The sequence below is a fragment of the Nycticebus coucang genome, chromosome 12, assembly GCF_027406575.1.
Source record: "Nycticebus coucang isolate mNycCou1 chromosome 12, mNycCou1.pri, whole genome shotgun sequence".
NCBI lineage: Eukaryota > Metazoa > Chordata > Mammalia > Primates > Lorisidae > Nycticebus > Nycticebus coucang.
The window spans coordinates 26,544,261-26,566,372 of NC_069791.1; the positions used below are offsets into that span (position 1 = coordinate 26,544,261).

The 22,112-nt window shown below is 39.9% G+C and overlaps 1 protein-coding gene across 5 annotated transcripts in view; it reads left to right on the plus strand.

Moving 5' to 3' along the window:
* The first annotated feature begins 756 nt into the window (after positions 1-756).
* CPNE8 (copine 8) overlaps positions 757-22,112 on the plus strand; it is a 308,616-nt gene continuing 287,260 nt past the window's right edge. For 3 of the 5 annotated variants that reach the window (XR_008373258.1, XM_053555699.1, XM_053555700.1), the window contains exon 1: positions 759-1,063. Coding sequence is in view for 4 of the 5 variants with exons in the window: in XM_053555699.1 (XP_053411674.1) it covers positions 927-1,063 (137 nt within the window). In the remaining variant the exon portion in view is untranslated. Of the gene's footprint in view, positions 1,064-22,112 lie in introns of all 5 variants that reach the window. The other 2 variants (XM_053555697.1, XM_053555696.1) reach the window with 2 other exon arrangements.

Here is a 22,112-nt window from a genome sequence, read left to right on the forward strand (position 1 = left end):
GACCCCTGGTTTTCAGAGCAGAACTTCCACGCATTTGGAAACGAGGGACGCAGAACAGCTGTGACAGTAGGAGGATTGTCACCTTAACCCCCAGCTCACAAAACCGAGGGAAGAGGAAATCGGATTGCGCCCTGAAATCCCAAATAGTAGTTTTTTTCCACCTTAGCGTCCACTTTCCCCCGTTTGTCCCATATATCGACCTGCCGTTCTGCCCGTGCGTACCGAATGTTGGAGAGGGTCATCCTGTTCTTTGGTCTCCAACTCCCAAGTGGGCGAACCAGGACAGGACAGGAGCCGGGACCCGACTCATTTGCCCGAGAGCATCGGGGCAGGGACCCCTGTGGGCTCCGAAGGTGAGGTGAGGACCAGTGTGTGGTGGGGAGGGGTGGACTTACAATGGGACAGTTAGGAACGGGCAGAGGCGCCGGTACCTCCAGTTTCCAACAAAGCGAGGAGACTGCGTGACATTCTCGTCCACACCTGATTGACAAGAGGAAGGAGTCGCACCCCAGGAGGCGGGTGTGGGTGTGGAAAGGCGGTGACACCACCTCATCTCACGCCCAGCCGACGCCGGCTTGCCCGCCTAGACGGTAGAGGTCTGCGTCTCATGTCACCTGCTCGGTGGATGAGCAGAGCCTGACGCCCAGAGCCAAGAGGGGATCGATCACAGAGTGTGTCCCCCGCCGAGGTTGCTGCCTGCAAGGAGGGGGCACGGAAGCCGGAGCCCCGTGCGCCACTTCCCCGGCAGCTTCAGCTGCACCCAGGACCGGCTCGAGGATCCATCGCGGCTCTGCGCGGAGGTCCGCCTCCTCCGCCCTCCCCCTTCCCGCACGCAGCCTCCGCCTCCTTCCTCTGCCTCCACCCTCCACCCCCATCCCAGTCTGACGGGAACTGGGCTCCGAGCCCTCAGTCCGCCCGAGCTCCGGATGTGGGCGCCAGACCAGTGCGCGGCGCCCGCACCGAAGATGGACAGCCGCTACACCAGCACTGCGGGCATCGGGGACTTGAACCAGCTGAGCGCGGCCATCCCGGCCACGCGGGTGGAGCTGTCGGTGTCCTGCAGGTGAGGACGCAGCGCTCCCCCTGCCTCTATTCCTCCTTTCCGTGGGGTTAGTAGCGTTTGGGATAGCCCTGGGGGTACCGCCGACGAGAAGTTGCGCGATGAGTGGTAACATTCCTGTTTGCGGGCTGGAGTTGTCCCTGGTGGAGAGACACAGAGGGGGCAGCAGGAATTAGAAACGAAATGGTGGGCTCCGGGACTGAGACTTTCTATTTTAATTTTGGGAAATGCTGTAAAAGTTAGCTTGGTTGTGACTCATCTGCGGGAACCTCGGCCGCCGCCCACTTTACAAGCCCTTTTTACGTCCCAACTCCCAGCTGCATGGCTGGGTGATGACGGGAATCGAAGGGGACAGCACAGCCCAAAGCGCTCGTGACCGCTGCGCGCAGCGGCCCGGGACTTCCCTGCCAGGCGCGTGCAAATCTGCTTCTGGAGCGGTAGGCTGCAGCCTGCCAAGCTTCCTCCCCACCCACTTCCTGGAGCCTTCCCGCAGCCTTCCCCTAACCCTTTCGGCTTTTCCTGGCCCCTGCCCTCCTGGCAGACGAAGCTCTGCCTGACCTAAGATCTGGGAAGTCACGACTGCTCCACCCTTCCCTTGAAACACAGTGAAAGCTTAAAACAGACTCTGCGCTGCGGGACGTTTGTAAATTTCACACTCCTTTTCCTGTGAGTCAATTTCCTTTGGGTCAATGTCCCAGTAAAAAAAAAAAAAAAGGCAGCCTAAACTGCTCTACTATAGATTTTGAGAAGGAATGACTGGACTATACCAAATTGATAATGGCAACCAATTTGCCAATTATGTAAAATTGATTCCGAAGCCTACTCCCTGTTCGCATGCTTTGGTCTCACTCTGGGGGAAAACTCCTCATTTTTGCCCTAACATGGTTTTTATACCCCCAAATTCGTCCCTGTCCTTTCCTTAGCAAAACTTGTCTTGAAGAAACTTACTGAAGTATTAAACTTGAGTAATCTTCCATGTCAGTAAGCCCTGAAGTTAAAAATTACATCAACGTTGATTTTGCATTTTCACCAACTAAGCCTAAAGCCAGGAATGGATTTATTTTATTTTTATCTTTTGGAAATTCAAGCCCTGGCAGCCCCAGTGGAGGTATTTAGGGCTAGAGATAGCCTTTACGTAGCTCTGAAACTGTTACCTGATTGCTTCTTTCCTTTTAAGGCTGATGTCAGACTGTGGGGAATATGTTTGGTGGTAATGATAGCCAGCTCTAAGCTCCTGCTGTATTGCGCTCACTGCTGTTAACTGCTGCCTGAGATTTCTTTCGTCAGTTGAACAGGTGAAACTGTATGGAAAACTCCTTTTAGACAATTTATTTTCTTTCCTCTGAAGCTGGCTTGAATGCTAGAGGGAAGTGATTGATAGAAATAAAGAAGAGACAGCCAAAAGTCCTACAATAACATCTTCTAGAATTCCTATTCTTTCTGTTCCACCTTCTGCAAAGTCTGAATGGATTGTGGATGATTCTTGGAATGAATAGGTAGCATGAAAGAATACTGTAAATCAGATCTGAATTTCCCCTATCATTTCTTTAGACATGATGGAGGAAACGATGCCGTAGGTGATCCTTCTGCTAGGAGGGCCCACATTTAACCACTTTTTAAAGTGTTTGTTTGTTGGGGGGATGCTGTGGCTACTGAAGTCAGTTGGCTAAGGCAGTTTGTTTCAGCTGGCCCTTGCTCCAGCCTTTTTTTCATAACGTTGCCTTAGCACCTTGTTTATAATTTTTAAGATTTCAAATGGGAAAAAATCCTGAAAGAAGATTCAAATAGTGTCAAGTATCTTTGCTGGGGATGCTGGTGCTTCATCTATTGAGTTGTTGAACCAACTTACTTTTGCTTCTTGATAAGTTTGATGTAAAAAGCATCTTTGGGGCATACAGAAAGATAATTAAATTCCCAAGTAATTGCTTTTGGAGTAGGTTCAATGGTTCCTAAAGAGGTGGATTAAATTTATTTTTATATTGTTGAAAATTGGGTCTTGTAACCATCGGAGGTAGTGAAGTTTGGGCTTTGGTATCAGAGACCTAGGTACACATTCTGGCTTTGTGATTTATTCTCATTACTTTGCAGTAAGTTCATATTCAGTCTGCCTAAGCTTCCTGATCTCAAAAAAAAAAAAAAAAATGGAGCTAATTATGGTATTTATCTTGGAGTGTTATCGGAGTTTTAAAAAATGTGTGAAAAGTGCTTATATAACACATGAAACAAAATTGTTAGCTATTATTATACTATTGGAAATAGCATTTGTTGAATAAATACATCATTTGTGATTTAGTTATGGAATTATGTAAATAGTCCCTGTCTTTTGAACTGCAATAAATTGGTTGCAGAAAACAGGGATAGAGCCAGCATTGGGACACCTCTTTCTATTTCTCCTTTCATGTGCACAAAGAACTCATTTTCTAGGATGTTTGTGGCATTTCACTTAGCAACAAAGCACAATCATAGGCCTCCCAGCCTTCTATGGGCAAGCAGAGCAAGGAATTCCCTTGCCTTACCATATAAGAGACCTCTGATGGTTTGCTTCAAAAACATCTCAGGAATAAGATCTTTTTCCGATAACTTCTTTTCACTGTTCCCTATCCTCAAAGGCTCTATTGACAAAAATCTCTTCTTTTATATAAATTTTTGTTTTCATGGGGTACGAGTGCAATTTTGTTACATTGATACCTTGCACCTGGTAAAGTCCGGGCCTTCAGTATGCAAGACTGAAACAGTACGCGATGTGCCAGCCCCAAACCTCCCATCACCCCCCCCCCAGAGTTTCACCTTACTTTTGGGGAAGGTGAGAGGGATCAACAATTACAGCTTGAAGCTAAATATAATTCTTGGAAATCATTTCATCTGTTCACTCACCGGGTTTCTGAGTGTTTTCTTTATCTAGGAGTATGCTATGTTTCATGAGGAAGGCAAGATTTCTGTTCTCTGAACACGTAAAATCTGGGTGGGAGATGAACATTATGTAAGACCTGGTATTGCAGGACTCAACTCAAAGGTGAGATTCATGCATAAGGAGGACAGGGATCCGAGCGGAGCAGAGTGCTTGGAATATTTTACAAAGGGGAAATGGGCCTCTAGCAGAGACAGGATGGATGGGTGCCCTTTGGATTAGGGAAGGGACAGTTATATGGAGGTTTTAGAGTGACTGTGACTTGGAGTGTTGGGGTGGTGACAAGCACACTTGCACAGCTGTATTTACGTTGAAGCAAGCTCCTACTATTTGACTTCTCTCCTTTTTTATCCATCATCCAGCTGCTCTTCTTGCATTCATTTTCCTTTATTATATAAATCCCTAGATTTTTTTTTTTTAGGTCCAAACAAGTTTTACTTGTCAGAAGGAGAATGGCAAGAGCCTCTTAATTCTTTTTTTTTTTTTTTTTTTTTTTTTTTTATTGTTGGGGATTCATTGAGGGTACAGTAAGCCAGGTTACACTGATCGCATTTGGTAGGTAAAGTCCCTCTTGCAATCATGTCTTGCCCCCAGAAGGTGTGGCACGCACCAAGGCTCCACTAAACATGTCTCTGGCTGAAATGCTATAACCTTAGAAAGATAAACTAATATAACGTTTCCATTTTATTCTGAAAACAGATTGGTGAAAGCAGAAGGTAAAATCAGTGGCAAAAATAATATACAGTAATAACCTGGGCCTTGGTTTCTTGCACTGGTTGGATGATTTCTGTCATTTTTTTCTGATAGAGAAATTGGCTTATTAGTTATATAGTGAGCATTGTATATTTCTAGCCTTTGCATAATAGCAATCATGTGTATGTCCTTTCACAGTGACCATCCCATAATGTTGATAATAGAGGCTTTAAACACTCGCATGGAAAGAAGAATAAGAAGTGGAAATTTGAGTGCCGACTTTATGCTAGGCATTTTAGAAAGTTCTTCCTGACCTGGAGTAACTCTCTTGCCTTATATCCATCACTCCTTACATGAATTCTGGACTGAATACAGCCTAACGAACAGATGCTTACTGTGTGCCGATACTCATTCCAAATGAACGTGGCTGCCACACACAAGCGAGGCACATTCCCAAAGTATGTGTGGACCATACTTTGGACCAAGTGGGCCAAACTTTTTATGCTCATGTGGCCATGCACATGGTGCTCTCTGCCCTGAACCTCCCTCCCTCACTCCCTTCCTTCCCCTTCTGTCTTGATCAGGCTGTGCTGCTCCTTCTTTAACATTCAGGTCACACATCATCTTCTCTCATGATCTCTCTTCCAGGCTGAGGTTTGTCTGTATTCCCAAAGTAGTCACTATGTGCCAGAATCATACGTATATTATAATCCTTAGTTTCTGTGTTCTCTTTGAGGCCAAATTTTGTCTTTTTCATGTCCAAGTATTGTATTTGAGGTTGACATAGAATAAGCTAATAAATGATTGTTACTTGTAATTCTTTAACTGAATCATTCGATGTAGGGACAGTCCTTGGTTTTCCTGTTAAAAATATCACTCCTAGGTCCTATAGCAGATTTATTCAATCAAAATCTCTGGGAATGGAACCCAGGGATCTGGTCTTGTAACAGTTCATTATGTACTGGTTATATACACTCATATTTGTAATCTACTGGTTTGATAAGTGGCACTGTGATTGTGGTTCCTTAATCTGTGCCCCTTGAGATATTGGGAGGATACTTGTTGATGGTGTGCTGGAGTTGGCTTAGATGGGCTTGAGATTGGAATTTGAGAGCCAGTTGTTAAATGAAGTGACTATTAAAAATTGAATTAGGTAAACTTTAAATTGTATTAAAAACAAAGTTAAATACTCAATTTCTTAACACTCATTCCCCAATTATTTTACTACCTTGTACTATGTTCTTTGTTGTTATTTATGCTCTTGTCTTTTTAATCTATGTAGTGAAAATATTATGCAATGGTCTGTTGAGGATTATCTGTTCCCAGTCCATACATGTAGCTTGAAATCGGCCATGGTGGGAATGTTTATACCATAGAAATTGGCAGCCACTGCAAATCAAGGCTTGATTTATTGTTTTGTTATCTACACTTCAGAAAAGATTCTGTGAGAATCAGTTGACTTTCTGGAATTTACCATAAAAAAGCACTAGATATATATCTTATTTAAGATTGGGTGCCAAGCCACATGTCTACCTTTTTATTTTTCTGAGAATATGTTTTTAAATATATACTTTAGGGGCTTTTTGTAATAGGTAAAGCATCATACAAAGGAAAATTATTTTTGTTTTCTTGTTCAATTCTGGCTGCTAAAGCAAAGTACCACAGACTAGGTGGCTTATTAAAAACAGAAATTTATTCCTTACAGTTGTGGAGGCTGGAAGTCTAGGATCAGGGTGGCAGTTTAGTAAGGCTCTAGGGAGGGTCTTTTTCTAGGTCACATGGCAGAAAAGGTTCAGAGAGCTCCCTGGGATCCCTTTATAAGGGCACCAATTCCATTCATTGGGGCTTCATCCTTATGACCTAATTACTTCCCAAGGCTGCAGCTCCTAATACCATCATATTGGGGGTTAGGATTTCAGCATGTGAAGTTTGGAGAGACACAAACATTCAGTCCATAACTCTGTTTCAGGCCGCTGCTATTTTTGGAAGTGATAGTGTCAAGTTCAGCACTGTCTCTGGTCTTGCTTTTCTTCTGGAATAAATGGGGTTGTGTGATTTTATCACCCGTAAAAGGCCATGACAGCAAGTGTATTAAAGCTGAGATCTTATTTCCTTTTTAATTTCTCCCTCCCCTTATCATATGGTCCTCTCTACACCATCTTTGTCCTTCTCTCACTTTGAAGTTAATTCCCTTTACCTATTTCTCTATCCACTGGTGGCATACCTTTTGCAAGTTTACATGTTACAGTTCCAGTTACACTTAGTGATTAACTGACCACCTGTAAAAGCAAATTCAGATTCCAAGAGAGAGAATCTGACAGGTACCATGGTAATAGTCTGATTTTGAAGCAGATGCCTATGACGTCCTAATTACCTGTGGTGAAGGAGAATCAAAATATTCAAACACAGTGGGAGTTTCTACCTTAGTCCACATGGGTTCATCCCTTAGACACACTTTACCTTTCTTTAGTCAGAAAAAAGTTTGAAGGTATTACGTAAGTAGGTTTTCAAGTGATGTTCTTAACTGATAAATTATAACATTACCATTAGCTATTAGAAAGGCTGCTACTCTGTTAATGAGGCATGTGACAGAGAAACCGATGTGAAAGTGTTACATGACCATAGCCTCCTATTCTTCTAATTCTGCACTTCCTGAGATCCTATAGTTCAAGTCATTGCATAGTACTTTTTTGCTTTTCTTTTTTTTTTTGCCATTTATTTATGTTTGTCTTAATCCCTGAGTTGTAGGAAAATTTGTCCTAGGAGCACTTCTGAACTGTGACTTTGAAGTCTTACGTGTGAGAATTGCCCAGGTATATCTTTTCAGAGAAAGGACTTACAATGTTGTTTCACCATATTTTGGTCTGCTCTGCACTTTTTGGCATTTAGTGCCTGAAGAGTTCTAATACAGCCCTGGCTGGCATGTGGAGAGTGCTAGTCTAGAAGCAATTCACTAGGCAGCACTAGCTGTGCTCCTTTAGATGTGCTATTTGTGATGTAATAGGCTAAAGCCTGCTTCCCCTACTCGAGTTTACTCAAGGCAGGAAGGAAATACAATTTCTTTTTTTTTTTTTTGCAGTTTTTGGCCAGGGCTGTGTTTGAACCTGCCACCTCTGGCATATGGGGCCAGCGCCCTACCTCTTTGAGCCACAGGCACTGCCCGGAAATACAATTTCTTTTAAAGGGATTTCATTCATTTCTTAGCCTGTTTTATGATGGTAACACTTGCTTATTAGAACCAGTTTTGCTAAGCCTTGAAGCACATGGCTGTAAGGCTAGATTAGCTCTACCAATTAATGTGTCTCAAACCTTGGAAAGTTACTTATCTCTCTGTTCCTCAAATGCCTCATCTGTAAAGTGGAAGTAATAATAGCCTCTACTTGTTAGATTTGTTTTCAAGGTACAAATGTTAACACATGTAAATGAGTTATTACAGAAGGATATACAAAAATAAAAATCATTCACTGTCCATTAAATTATGAGCAAATGGGTTCATTTCTCTCTCGGTTGTGTTACATTTATAGTCTCTTTGTGTGTGTGTAAATATATGTAAAAAATGCAGGGTGTCCATAAAAATTCGTGTGCAATTTAAAATAGATAACACATATATATTAATATTGTATTTATAGTAGAAAGGATAATTCTGTATTCTAAATAATATATCTTTTGTATATTTCTTTTTTTTGAGACAGTTTCATTTTGTCACCCTCAGTAGAGTGCTGTGACATCACAGCTCACAGCAGCCTCCAACTCTTGGGCTTAAGCGATTCTGTTGCCTCAGCCTCCCAGGCAGCTGGGACCCCAAAGCCCAGCTATTTTTATTTTTTGATTGTAGCTGTCATTGTTGTTTGGCAGCCCAGGGCTGGATTTGAACCCGCCAGCTCCCGTGTATGTGGCCGACGCCCTAGCCTCTGAGCTACAGGCGCTGAGCCTCTTTTGTACATTTCTATTAATATTATATCATGAATACATCTCAGTCATTAGTCTTTGAAAGTATTCTATTATGTGGATATGCATATTTATTTAACTTACTTTGTATTTCCCAAAATTTATTTCAAAAAATTGCTATTTAAAACAATGCTAAAATATTCTCATTCACAAACATTTTACATCATCTCTGATTTTCTTTTCTGAGGATAGTTTTGTAGAGCTAAAGTTATTAATAAGCTGCCTTCTCAAGAGTATTTTAATGGCTCATTTTGGTTATTTTCTCCTGTCCCCATTCCTAATCAAATAAGCAGAATCAAAGCTAAACTACTGGCTGCCTCTTTCTAAATACTTTATTCCCTTCAGAAAGTTACATTTAGAGACCATTAGAAAGTTGCATTTAGAGATTAATGAGAATTTGAGGCAGCAGAGCGGAACGCAAGAAAATGGAATTAGGAGTCAGACAGATATCTTTAAATCCCATTTTTATCCCTTTTTAACTTTTTTCAACTTTTGGAATCTCATTTCCTAATCAGTAACATAGGAGTGATTTAAAAACCAAGTTTTCAGGGTTGTGGGACAAGTTAAGCGAGATAAAGTCTGGACAGTGCCCAGCACAATGCCTACCACAAGGAAAGTGCTCACTAGCTTTCGGTCTCAGCCCAGTTTCCTATGACTATTTTATGGGATGAAATACAAGCAACACAGGAGACGGTCCCTCTACTTTGGAACATCCGTGAGTGGTGATGCCTGTCCAGCCGGAAACATCAGCTCCTAGATATTCTTTTTCAAATCGCGAAGGATTTTGTCAAGTTTATTCGATGAAGCATAATGTTCCAGACATTCTGAGGGATTCATCGGTTGATTTCCTAAAACTCTGAAGAAACAAAATACGTTGATAAGTTTCTGGGAAATATTTTTATTTATTAGACAGTCAAGGAATTCAAATATAAGCTGTTTTAATGAAGCCAAGAAACGAGAAAGCTTTGGACATTTGCAGTATACTTCAATTAATGTCAAAATCTCATTCTGTGTTACACAATGTGTAAAACCCTTCACATAGGCTAATTTACTTAGTCACTGATTGTGTAAAAAAGGTGATGTTCCCATTTTACAGGTAAAATTCATCGACGTTCAGAGAGAGTTTAAGTTAATTGGTTTAAGTCATGCACCTAGTAAAGGGCAAAGTTGAGTTTCTAATTCATGGACGTCTAATGCTTAGGGTGAGTTTATGACTCCTAGTCTGTCACTCTTCCATAAATTCTCTATTGTAGGCTTGAAGGGTGAGGCTCATTTTTAGCAAAAATCAATCTGATTGTATAGTCACAGAAAAGAAACTTAACAAGGCTTTGAGACACAATTACATAAACAATATCCACACTACCACAAAGGAAATATTTCTCTGGATATGGGATTACAGAATTCTTTTGTGTTTTTCTGTCCCTTTTTAGTGAGAGCTTTGAAGAAAGCTATTTAGAAGAGAGGCGTAAACTTTAACAATTTGATGTTTAACTTCCAAGTATCGGTTCTTATCTTTTTTCTGAAGCTCAGTTACCTAATGAAGCTATAGAATTAAGGAATGAGAGGACTATTTAACTAGAAATGAGCAGGAAGGATGAGATGAGAGCTAAATGCTGGAGAAAGGTGATGGACTGGGCAAAGGAGAAGTAGAGAAAAATTAATTGAATTGACTATGTGACATTCAGATTTACCAGAGGAGTTGAGAAATGACCTCAGGCCCTACCACATTTCAGTCCTCTGCTTTCTTAATAATGGGGAAGTCACCATTTAACTTGCTAGCTTTTCAGTAATACTTAATTCCAGAGTTTCTCTTCATGACAAACTGTGTTCTTCAGAATTCAGAATGTAAATAAAATAATTACTTAGATATTGAAAATGTCAGCACATCATTCTGAGCTATATGCATTGTGACATGAGATTATAAAAGCCAATATATTTTACTTTGCTAATTAGCTGCTCCCTCTCTCTGTGTATATGTAAAATACACGCGAAACATTAATTTTATTAAGAATGATCTCAAATGTCAGGGAGTGTAATGAACCAGAGATGTGATTATAATTGCCAGGACTGACTGGTTGAAACCAACTTATTTCTCAGGCTTAGTTATCACAAGAGGGGTTTTATAATTCTTCTGAGATTTGTTATTGTTGATCACAGTCTGCAGGCCCTTCTTACTGTGTCCCCTCAGTGTGCATAGACTGAGAATTTCTACAAATCTCTGCTATCTACGGGGATTCCTGGAAAATGAGTATTGTGTTATTTGTGGTTTTCTGGGGACTTGAAAGTAACTCAGTGTTTCTTCTTTAATGTGTTTTAGTTTGTTTTCATGTTTCTCAGCTATAAGCAAAGAATATGAGAGACAGAGGAAGGGAAACTAAGGGGTATTTGGGAACAACACCAGAGTAACAACTTTTTTTGCTTAAAGCCTTCTAAATTACCTACTATTTTGGACATAACTCATTATATGACTATTTTGATATCTCAACTTTCAAATTAATTGTGGAAGCAGAGATATTGGAAAGCTTATTACAATTGATTTTTACCCCAGTGGTTTCATCCAAAACCTCTTTGTAGGCATTGGGAAAAGGAGGCATAATCAATATAAAGTTAACAGTGAACTCTTCTCTTAATTGACAATTTAAATTAGCAGATTTACAAATATTTTTTTGGAGAGAAGTTTGAAATATACTGCTTACAGGATGATTGATGTTTAACTCGAGATTTATCTTATGGTGATTTCAGTTGGTTTCACCCCAATCACTTTGATATTAGAATGTCATTTACATGGCGTCTTGCTTCCTTACGGGATACTCCAGCATAAGAGCCCTGAGCTTTCATTTTGTTTCTGAAACTAGCTCTAGAACCTTTGATGATCATGCCATTTCTCTCGATTTCATTTACTAGTTCCTATAAAATGGTTGGGTCCCCAGTCTAGAGGATCTGCGACGTTACTTGGATCTTTATGATTCTTCGATAGCAGAAGCAGGCCCTTGCAAAGAAATGTAGACATGCTCCTGTTGGTGTGACTGGACATGAAATTATTAACGCCTACGCAGTCCATTTACATTGAACTGAGGGGCCCTGGCGGCCAACACAGGCAAGGTCCACAAGGAAAAACAGTGATGCAGACCCATTGTTTTTAATTAATTTTTTTTATTAAATCATAGCTGTGTACATTAATGCAATCATGGGGCACCATATACTGGTTTTATATACAATTTGAAATACTGTCATCAAACTGGTTAACATAGCCTTCCTGGCATTTTCTTAGTTATTGTGTTAAGACATTTATATTCTACATTTAGTAAGTTTCACATGTTTTTAAATTAATTAAAGCCAGTGAGGGCTTTTATTTTATTTAATTAATGAATTCATTAATTTTTGAGACAGAGTCTCACTTTGTCACCCTTGGTAGAGTGCTCTGGCATCACAGCTCACAGCAACCTCAAACTCTTGGGCTCAAATGATCCTCTTGCCTCAGTTTCCTGAGTAGCTGGGACTATAGGCACCTGCCACTATGGCTATTTTTAGAAACGGGTTTTGCTCTTCCTGAGGCTGGTCTCGAACTCCTGAGCTCAGGCAATCCACTGGCCTGGGCCTCCCATAGTTTTAGGGTTACTGGTATGAGCCACTGCGCCAGGCATCTCACTGGCTTTTATTAAAGTCTCAGGCATGAGTGCAGAGCGGAAAGCTGCCAAGAGAGAGTAAAGGTTAAAAAACAAGTGGCTTATTTTAGCTGCGTGGTTGAACTCCTAACATCTTCTGTTATTATACTTCTGTCTGGCCTTAATCTTGTCACTGGTAGTATACGACTTGGGGCTGGGACAGTATGCTGTGTCTTGCCAGTGTTGTTTTCAGTACTAGTGGCCCCCAGTGACTCTCGGCTTTCTCCCAGGTTACTCTCTCCCCAGGGCCCAGCTCTTTGAACCCTCTGCTCTATCCTACATGCTCCAATGTAAGGAAGTCTGGGGATTATCAACACCATTTGCAATCTAGATAAGCCAGGTATAATTTATGGATATGTGTGTAATAAAACAAACAAAAATGGAATATTTTACCTTTCAAACCATTTATCTTAAAATGTTTTATTTATATTTTATTTTATTTTTAATTTCAAAAAGTTTAGGGGGGTATAAGTGCTATTTTGTTAGGTGGTTAAATTGTATTATACTGAAGTCAAGGCTCTTAGTGTACCTGTCGTCACAATAGATACATTGTCCTTCCTAAGTCAATTTTTTGCCTTCTCCCCCTTCTTAGTTCCCAGTGCCCATTACTGGTCTTTATGACCACACATATCTTTTGTTTAGGTCCTACTTAGAAACGAGACCATATGTTATCTGTTTTTCTATTCCTGAACTACTTCACTTTGGATAATGGTCTCCAGTTTCACCCAAGTTGCTGCAAAGGAATGATTTCATTCGTTTGTAAAGGGGAGTAGTGTTCTGTGTACTCTGCACATATGCTATATATCTGTGTATACCCACACATACATTCTCTGTATCCACTTGTGCACGGAGGGGAACTTAGTTTGATTCCATGTATTTGCTATTGCGAATCGTGCTGTGACAAACCTCTGGTACAGGTGTCTTTTTACACAGGTGTCTTTTTTATAAAATGACTTTTCCTTTGCGTAGATACCCACTAATGGGATTGCTGATCAAATGGTAGATCTATTTCGAGTTCTTTGAAAAATCTGTGCTGATTTCCATAGGGTTTGGACAAGGTTACATTCTAACCAACAGGGTATATATGTATTTTTTGACTTCCTAATTGTTGCCATTCTGACAGGGGTAAGGTGGCATCTCACAGTTGTTTTAATGTGCATTTCTCTGATAATTAGTGATGTTGAGCATTTTCCATATATTTCTTGGCCAGTTAGCTGTCTTCTTTTGAGAAGAATCTGTTCATGTCTTTTGCCCACTTTTTGATGGGGTTATTTTTTTCTTTTGCTGATTAGTCTGATTTTTTTTTTTTTTTTGTGGATTCTAGATACTAGCCCTTTGTCAGATGTATAGTTTATATATTCGCCCATTCTGTACACTGTTTACCTTATTTCCTTTGCTGGGCAGAGACTTTAGTTTAATTAAGTCTCACCATTTATCTCAGAATGTGTTTTAATTAAACAGTTCATCTGTTGATGAATACATTTTAGTGTCTTTAAAATAATATTGATTTATAAGTTTTAATCCAGAACAGGTTTTAAAATAATAGTCATATGGAATAAATTGATATATATATATATAATACTATTTGGTGAGTATTCTTAGGACCACAGAAAATAATTGTCTTCAAGTTTTCTTTTTTAAGAAAAGGAGGTGAATGAAGAAAAAAATGATAGGAAAAAGTATAGCATTATTAATATTTATTTAGAAAACCTTAATTTCCCCTAACACAATGTAACTTTATTGCCATGTTGGACATCATTTTCTAGACAGGCTTTTAAATCTTTGTGTAACAATTCTGAGACTCTGAACATGTAGGTCCTAATTCTAGTATCTGAATTTTTTTGTGTGTTTTTTTTGGCCAGGGCTGGGTTTGAACCCGCCACCTCCGGCATATGGGACCGGCGCCCTACTCCTTGAGCCACAGGCGCTGCCCGCATCTGAATTTTTTTAAAGAGTATTATGGTGCATTATTTCTAATGCCAGGCACTTGCTATTTCAAAGACCTCATTTCACGTAATAGTCTCCCAAAGGGATGTCAAATTCTGTTGTTGCTGTTCTAGTTTTTCCTTTCAAAAGGAATTCATAGCAAGCCTGTTCATGGAAATGAACCGTGTTTCATATTAATAGATACCTGTGCCTTTCGTGTAATTTACTCTTATGTTACTTTATTGTTATTATTTATGTCTCTGCACCAAATATAGAGCTTGGAGAAGAGATGTCAAATGGATTGTACACTAACCCCGATCACTTGTTACCCAGAGCAGGCTGCCCTAGGGGGTGTCTGGAAGGATGTGGTGGGCTTTGTGGAAAGAACTGACTTTGGAAGTAAAACAAACCAATACTATGTGGCATGTGGGCTGTTCCTTCTCCATCATAACAACCCTTGACATAAAGTCCATAAACTTTATGAATGGTTTTAGCACTTTCTTTTTAAATCACCTTAGTAGTTACTGAGACTTGCTTATTCCCTTCTCCAAAGTGTCTGTCACTTCTGTTCCATTTTTGCTGCCGCCACTTTGGTTCAGAAAGTTGTCATTTTCCTTCAGACTATTAAAAATATTCTCTGAATTACTCTCTTTAATCTAAAATTAACTACATGGTTTGTAGTGAGCTTCCTAAATGAAGGTTGAATTGGGTGATTTTCCATTTGCAGAAATTTCCAGTGCTTCAGTGTTTACCAAATAAACCTAGTGTGGGGTTCGACATCCATCCTCATCCTGTCCAGCCACTACTACTCTACTCTGAGTCAGTGGCACAGTAGCCAAAGTGGGGTGCTTGCCAATCCACACAAACTTCTTACATATATTCCCACCACCGTCGTGGAAGCTTTCCTTGAAAAGGCTTCCCCCATTTCTGTGCCTGTCCTTGATTGGTTGTCAAAGTTCACCCCACTTACAACAACCTGTGAGGTTTCACTAGATTCCTGCAACTGGAATTATTTCTTCCTTTGAATTCCCACTCCGCATTTCTTGTATAGTCCTTTTATTTTATAATGACTTAAGATTCTTTACTTTTTTGCATGTCTCTCTTCCCAACCAAGTTTAAAAGTACCTATTTATTTTACCATTGATTAGTACAAAATCTAACTTTGTGCTTTGTACATTAAAGACTTTTAGTAAGTGTTTGCCTCTTAGCGAGCGGATGGGAAGAATGAATCTGTACACCTGTGAATTCGTTTAGACCTTAAAAATTTATATTATTTGTGTACACAGCAAGAAGATTATGATTTTGCCAAAACCGTTCAGTAAAACGTAATTACTTAACATGAGTTCATACAGTATTCTACAAAGTTTCGTTTGTGAAGAAATGAGAAACAAATGATTTTGAATTAACTTGTATTATCTCCAAGCAGAGCAAAACTAATTTTGGAAGTGAGCACAGTATCTTCCGAATTCTGACAGATGATTTTTACAATTTAATCTGGGATGAATACTCTGTAGAACAGAGAAGTAATAGAATTTTCACGTACAATGTCCTATATAATATATCTAAATAGGAAAATAAATGAACAAATCTTTTACTCAAAAACATCTTGTGTTGGGAAAAAATGATTCTAATAAATTAAGTTGGCAAATGATAAAATGCGGTAGCATGTGGTGGTTTCACTTGGGTATAATCTAGGATAGGGAGAGCAGTTTGGTATTCTGGTTTCTTGAGGAAACAATATGTTCCTTCTAGGCTAATATACTTTTCTCCAGACACTGTGTATTTGTTCTACCAGTTTTAATTTTGGACCACAAGGTGCAAATTAAAATTTTAGAAAAGTCAAAATCCAATTGTTAAAAAAAAAAGTCAAGAATGAGAAGATGGAGGAGGAAGCAATGCCTTCTACAGAAAAAGGAGAAAAGCAGTACCTGTTTTCATGTGCACAAGGAAAAAACGAGCAAGTTCACTTAAGTCCATAAATCATGTCATTCTTACACTCGCTGGCTCTCAAGTTTTCTTGGATCGTCTAAATAATTTCCTAAGTGCTTTGAACACAGCTGCGGTATCCATGTACTCAGTTGATTATATTTGGCCTAAAATGTTGTCATACCTGATTAAATCAAGTCTTTTCAGAGACACAGCCTCATTAATGGCTGTAAGTATAAAATTAGAAAAAAACAAAACTATGAAGCCACCTTTGTTTCAAACAGGGCAATCCATGGGTAAACTAGTTTAACACAAGGTGATAATGATGATGATAGTGACTGATACACAATTCACAGGATACATACCTAATGCTGTGACTTAAAAAATACAATTATTGTGTGGTTGTATCATTTTCATTTGGGGACCATGGTCTAAACCAGCTATTCTCAACAAGGGGTATCATTAGAATTGCCTGAGAGGTTTTTCTAACTTATGGGCATTCCTGAAAATTCCAGTTAGCTTCACTATGAAAGACTAAGTCCTCTCTACCATTTTCTCTGGCCCCCAAAACTCCAGTAAAATTTCTTTCCTTTGAGCCTCAAGGCCTGACTTTGTGTTTCTTCTATTACTTCTATCTCTTTAATATCACTTACAATTCTGCTGATGGGTTCAGACCCTTGCAGAGACCACGTGCAAGTTCCTTGACTGTTCCAAACTCACATCTTACTCTGGCCAACCCTCTCCTCACCATGAATCCTGTACATTGGGCCAATAGAGGCCCACTCAAAAAGGGCAAGTACCATCATATTACTTTTTTATTTATAGCCATTAATTGCCTATATAGTAAACCCATCAGGATCATCCAAACCATGGCCTAGTGTTGCAGCCACCTCTTTCTCTCCATGTCCCACCACCCTTCTCTTCTGTACTATTCCCTCTAAACCAGCGGTTCTCAACCTGTGAGTTGCGACCCACAGGAACTGTATTAAAGGGTTGTGGCATTGGGAAGGTTGAGAACCACTGCTCTAAACCCTCTCAGAAACTCTCAGCCATTTCTGATCACTTGCATTTCCTGAGAAAACCATGCTGTGCACACCTTGGTTCCCTCTAGTGGGCAAAGTTCCACCTGTTGTTATCATCTCACCTGATGGAACTCGACAGAGTTCAAGGATCACTCCTACTCTTAAGACTTTTCCTAATCCTTCAGATAGAGTTGACTACTATGCCTCCCTGTTTCTAATCTGTAATGAATTTAGTATACATATTCCACATTTCACTGCACATATTTGTTTACAAATCTGTCCCTTTAATGGAATATAAATAATCTAGGGCCTGGAGCCCATGTGTTTATATCACAGTCTCCGACACCAGATCCTTTTTTCTGGCACTTTCTAACTTAGTGTTGTTGAATAAACATCTGAATGCGAGTCAGACAGCTATGAAACTATACATTCTTATAAGACAGGAACTTGGTGTCGTTCACCCTTGTGAATGTCCCACTTGGTGTCTTGCATGTAGAAAGTGCTTTATAATTATAGCTGAAGAAAGGAAAGTAGGAGCGTCCTGGATGAAGGGGAATCATGACTGGAAGACAAAGGCAAGAAAGGGTATATTGTCAATTCAGTTGACAAAACCAGTTTATGAAGGCATAAAGGAGGCAAGGGAAGGCAATTTCTGTGCCTGTTGGATTCAGTTATTTTTAGGATTTGTAGAACTGCATGTAACATGGGTTCATCATTGCTACTGAGGATTTTGTTGTTGTTTTGTTCTGTTTAGTCTTTGTTTTTTTGATGAAGAGAGGCTTTGAGTCAGGGGTACACTGTTTTGCTTAATCACCTGTCATGGGGATGACAGATAACTATTAGAAAATTACGTTCATTCTCCCTTTCTCAGCAGGTCGTTTATGCTTACATACAAATTCCCCGTCTAGATTAGTTCCTGCTTTTGTTTAAGTTATGTTGTTGAGCCTGCAAAGCTCAGATTGCTCTTAGGTACATTTGAATTATTCAATGAGCCAAAGAAATTACTGAAGATATTGCTTAAGTCTGGAGGAGAAAAAAAAAAAAGAACCCTGCCAATCTAGCCTTACCTCTTACAGACTTACTATCGCTCTCATTGGCATAGTCTGCGATGATTTCTCAGTCTTAAAGATGGCTGTCTGAAGACAACCCTGCACATAGATGTTTTCTTTTGAAATGTTTGAAATGTTAAAATGTTGAAATGTTCTGAAGATGCATGACTTTTCCTTTCTTATGGAAGCAACGTATTTCTCAATAGCTAATAAACAAGAAATAAAGCAATCCAGTCATTTGGTAGTATATTTTGGGAATGGTGCTTGGAAGGCAGCAAAATGTGAGCTGATGTTGGGTAGGGCAGGATGAATCTCCAGCTTTTGACCTCGTGATTTGTGGGCCCATCACAACCATCAGCTTTTGCTCCTTGGACATGCTGTGATCGAGTGCATTGACCCTGGGAGAAGGTGTAAACCCTAAAAGACTACTAATCCAGCACATTGTGTAAGGTATGTGGAATTCTGCTGCTCATTTAGCTGTTAGCAAGTGAGATGGAATATGGTTACTGTTCTTATGGTGGGAAGGAGGAAAATGATGAATAATCTCAAGTGTTGTGATGTAACTAGGGAAATGGTGTGTATTGGGGCAGAGCAGAAGTTTAGAGTTGAAAAGATCAGGATTTAAACTGCAGCTCCACATATTACCAACTATGAGTTCAGATAACTTAGTATCTCTGTGCTTGTCTTTATAAGTGGGGAGAGAAATTCCTTCTGACGTGGTTGTCTGAGGATTGTATGAGATAATATCAATGAAGTGTTTTGAAAATTCCTGTCAATTGGCAAAGAACTCTTATTTGTATACTGGCATTCACTTGCAAAAGTTGGAGGACAGTGGCTCATATCATGAAGATAGTGAAGGCTCTCCCAAAAAGTCTGTAATTTTTAGAAAAGTGCTATGTGATGGTTGTAAAAATATGCCCGCCCCCCCAAAAAATCCAAACTATGAAAACAATGTTGAAAACAACAGAAGAGAAAGTACAAATCATCTCAGCCTTGTACCCAGTGATAGGTCATGCCAACCAGATCTCTCTCCACATTTATTCATACACACATTTATACATATTGTGTGTGCATATATAAATACTGTATACCAGGGACACCAAAAAATGTATACACATTTTAAGAGACCTTGTTGGAATAAATTTGATTATTCCCCTAAGTGTATGAATTGCAAGGAAAATGAATATGAGTAGCACGTACAGTAACCAGTAATGGTTTAATTGAAATTCAACTTAAAAAGGCAATACATGAGGGGTGCCTGTCGCTCAGTGGGTAGGGCTCCAGCAACATATACTGAGGCTGGCAGGTTCAAACCTGGCCCCAGGCCAGCTAAAACAACAATGACAACTGCAACAAAAAAACGTAGCTGGGTGTTGGGGCAGGCACCTGCAGTCCCAGCTACTTGGGAGGCTGAGGCAAGTGAATCGCTTAAGCCCAAGAATTTGAGGTTGCTGTGAGCTGTGATGCCACAGCACTCTACCCAGGGCAACAGCTTGAGACTCTATCTCAAAAACAAACAAACAACAACAACAAAAAAGTAATATATATATATAATCTCTTAAAATGTGTGTGTAGTACCCACTGTATATATACAGTTTTATATATATTTTTATATGCAGTATTATATACTTATTTTATGCAGTATTATATACTTATTTATACATATAGGGTGGATATAAAGTTCATGTGCAATTTAAAATAGTTTAACAGTAACCTGAACACGATCTTTAGGGACCCCCTGTGTACAGTATTAGGTATTTACATTCATACATAAGTTGGAAATCCAGTGTATTCCTTGGATTTCTCCTTCAGATATTATACATAAACTTGGCTTCCTCTTTTCAGGCTTCATGTCCTCTGCCTGGAGAGCGCCCCTCCATGAGAACGAGCTCAGTTTGATCTTAGTAATCCCCTCTTCTTTTCTCTCTGCCTCTGAGAAGCCGTCCTGCTGTGTTAACAGGGCCACTGGGTGGTCATGTCCCACTGCTGCAGGCCTGGCCGAGGTCCTGCTGCCCGCTGTCCGGCGTTGTCTCTGTGACAACACTTGCTGCCTCCTGGTGCTTGTCTCTCTTGAGTTACCAGATCTCTGTGGTTCTGTGTGGTCCCTCCAGGGTCATTCTAGTCAAGAGGCCCCTTAGTGAAAACTCTCTGGATGTTGTCAGTTCTTTAAGTCTGTATAGTCACAGCTTTTTTGCATACCCCCTAGTTCCAGTTCAAGATTGTGTGAGTCAGGGCTTTTTCTTTGAATCTGGGTCTTCAATGTGAACGTCAACCTCTTTTGGAAAGAGGTTCCTCTCAGTGCCTCCTATTGTATTTTCCTTCCGTCAGACCCTAGCAGTATAATTCCAGAAACACACCATAAGAATTACTTTTTAATTTTCCCAACAAGCTCTTAGTTCCCTTTTGATTTCATGGAGGCAACTAAGGACTTGGAGGAACAGCATTACGTGCCAAGCGCAGGCCTCACCTTGTATCTCTTCTTTCTTCTGTAAACTCACTGAGGTCAGGGCTCTTCAGCTCTCATGCTTAGTGCCTAGAACACTGCCGGGCACATAACAGATAGCCAGTAAATATGTGCTGAAAGAAAGAATGCATGACTATTTGAACGAATGTGACCTTGACCCTTGATCACAGTGATTACATCACTCAGTTCAGGACTTTACACAACCACTCTACATTATTTTGTTTGCTTTTCCTCCTAGATATTTTTTTCTAGTGTTTACTGTATTCTGGGTGTTGTTCTAAGTGCTTGTATTTATATCTCATTTACTCCTCAAACAACTCTGTAAGGTAGATCAAATTATCATCTTTTTATTTTTAATTTTTATTTTTGGGCAGGTAAGAAGACAGGCATAGAGAGTTTTACGTTACACAGCTAATACATGTTAGAACTGGTGGGTACCAAGTCTGTCATTGTCATGGCTGTGTGCTGCTTTCTCCTGGATGCTAAATTATCACTTAAATGGTCATGACTTTAATTTGATTGGAATTCAATCTTTTTAATCAATGTTCATTTGATGACAATTTCCTTTCCCCCCAAGTTTTCTTAATTGTAAGCAACAGGGTTATAAGGATAATATATATAATATTCAACATTAACTTATAAGGATAATATATATAATATACAATTATATAAGTGAGAAAAATATAATTGCGTAGACATCTTTTGTAGTGTTTAGAATAGTGGCCTATGCTTGAAATTGCAGACTACATTTCTAGAAAATGGATTGGCATGTCAAAAAGAATGCACATTTTTTCATTTTGATAAATATTTTTAAACTTTAGAAAATTCACCAAAATATAATTCTATGTGGTTTTATGGGACAAGATCCGTTTCCTCAGTGACTCTCTAATATTAATAAAGTAGATACGGTTTTTTTCTTCTTCAAATTGTACAGTCCTTGGCTGGGTGCAGTGCTCATGCCTGAGATCCTAGCACTTGGAGAGGCCAGGGTGGAAGGATCTCTGGAGCCCAGGACTTTGAGGTTGCAGTGAGCTATGATGATGCTACTACACAGTAGCCTGGGTGACAGAGTGAGACCCTGTCTCCAAAACCTTGCCCAAGCCTGCCTTTTCAGGACACTGATCACTGATTTTTCCATATGACATTTGCAAGATTTCACTATGAATGTATATGTTATCGTAGCTTATGGGGCTCTGCAAGAGTGAGCCCTCTCTACTTTTCACCTTAGTTCTTAATTACGGTGACTTTCTTCTTCTGTCTCAGTGCCTTTTCACTTGTTGTACTGTCTTCCGGGAACTCTACAACCAGATTATCCCATGCTTGCCTTCTTTTACTTAATTTTCAATTCTTGGTTGAAATGTCACCTTTTGGAGAGTCTTTCCCTGAAGGGAGTCCCTCCAGTGCTCTCTCACATCCCTCGATTTTAATGTCTCTGCTATTCTGAACACTAA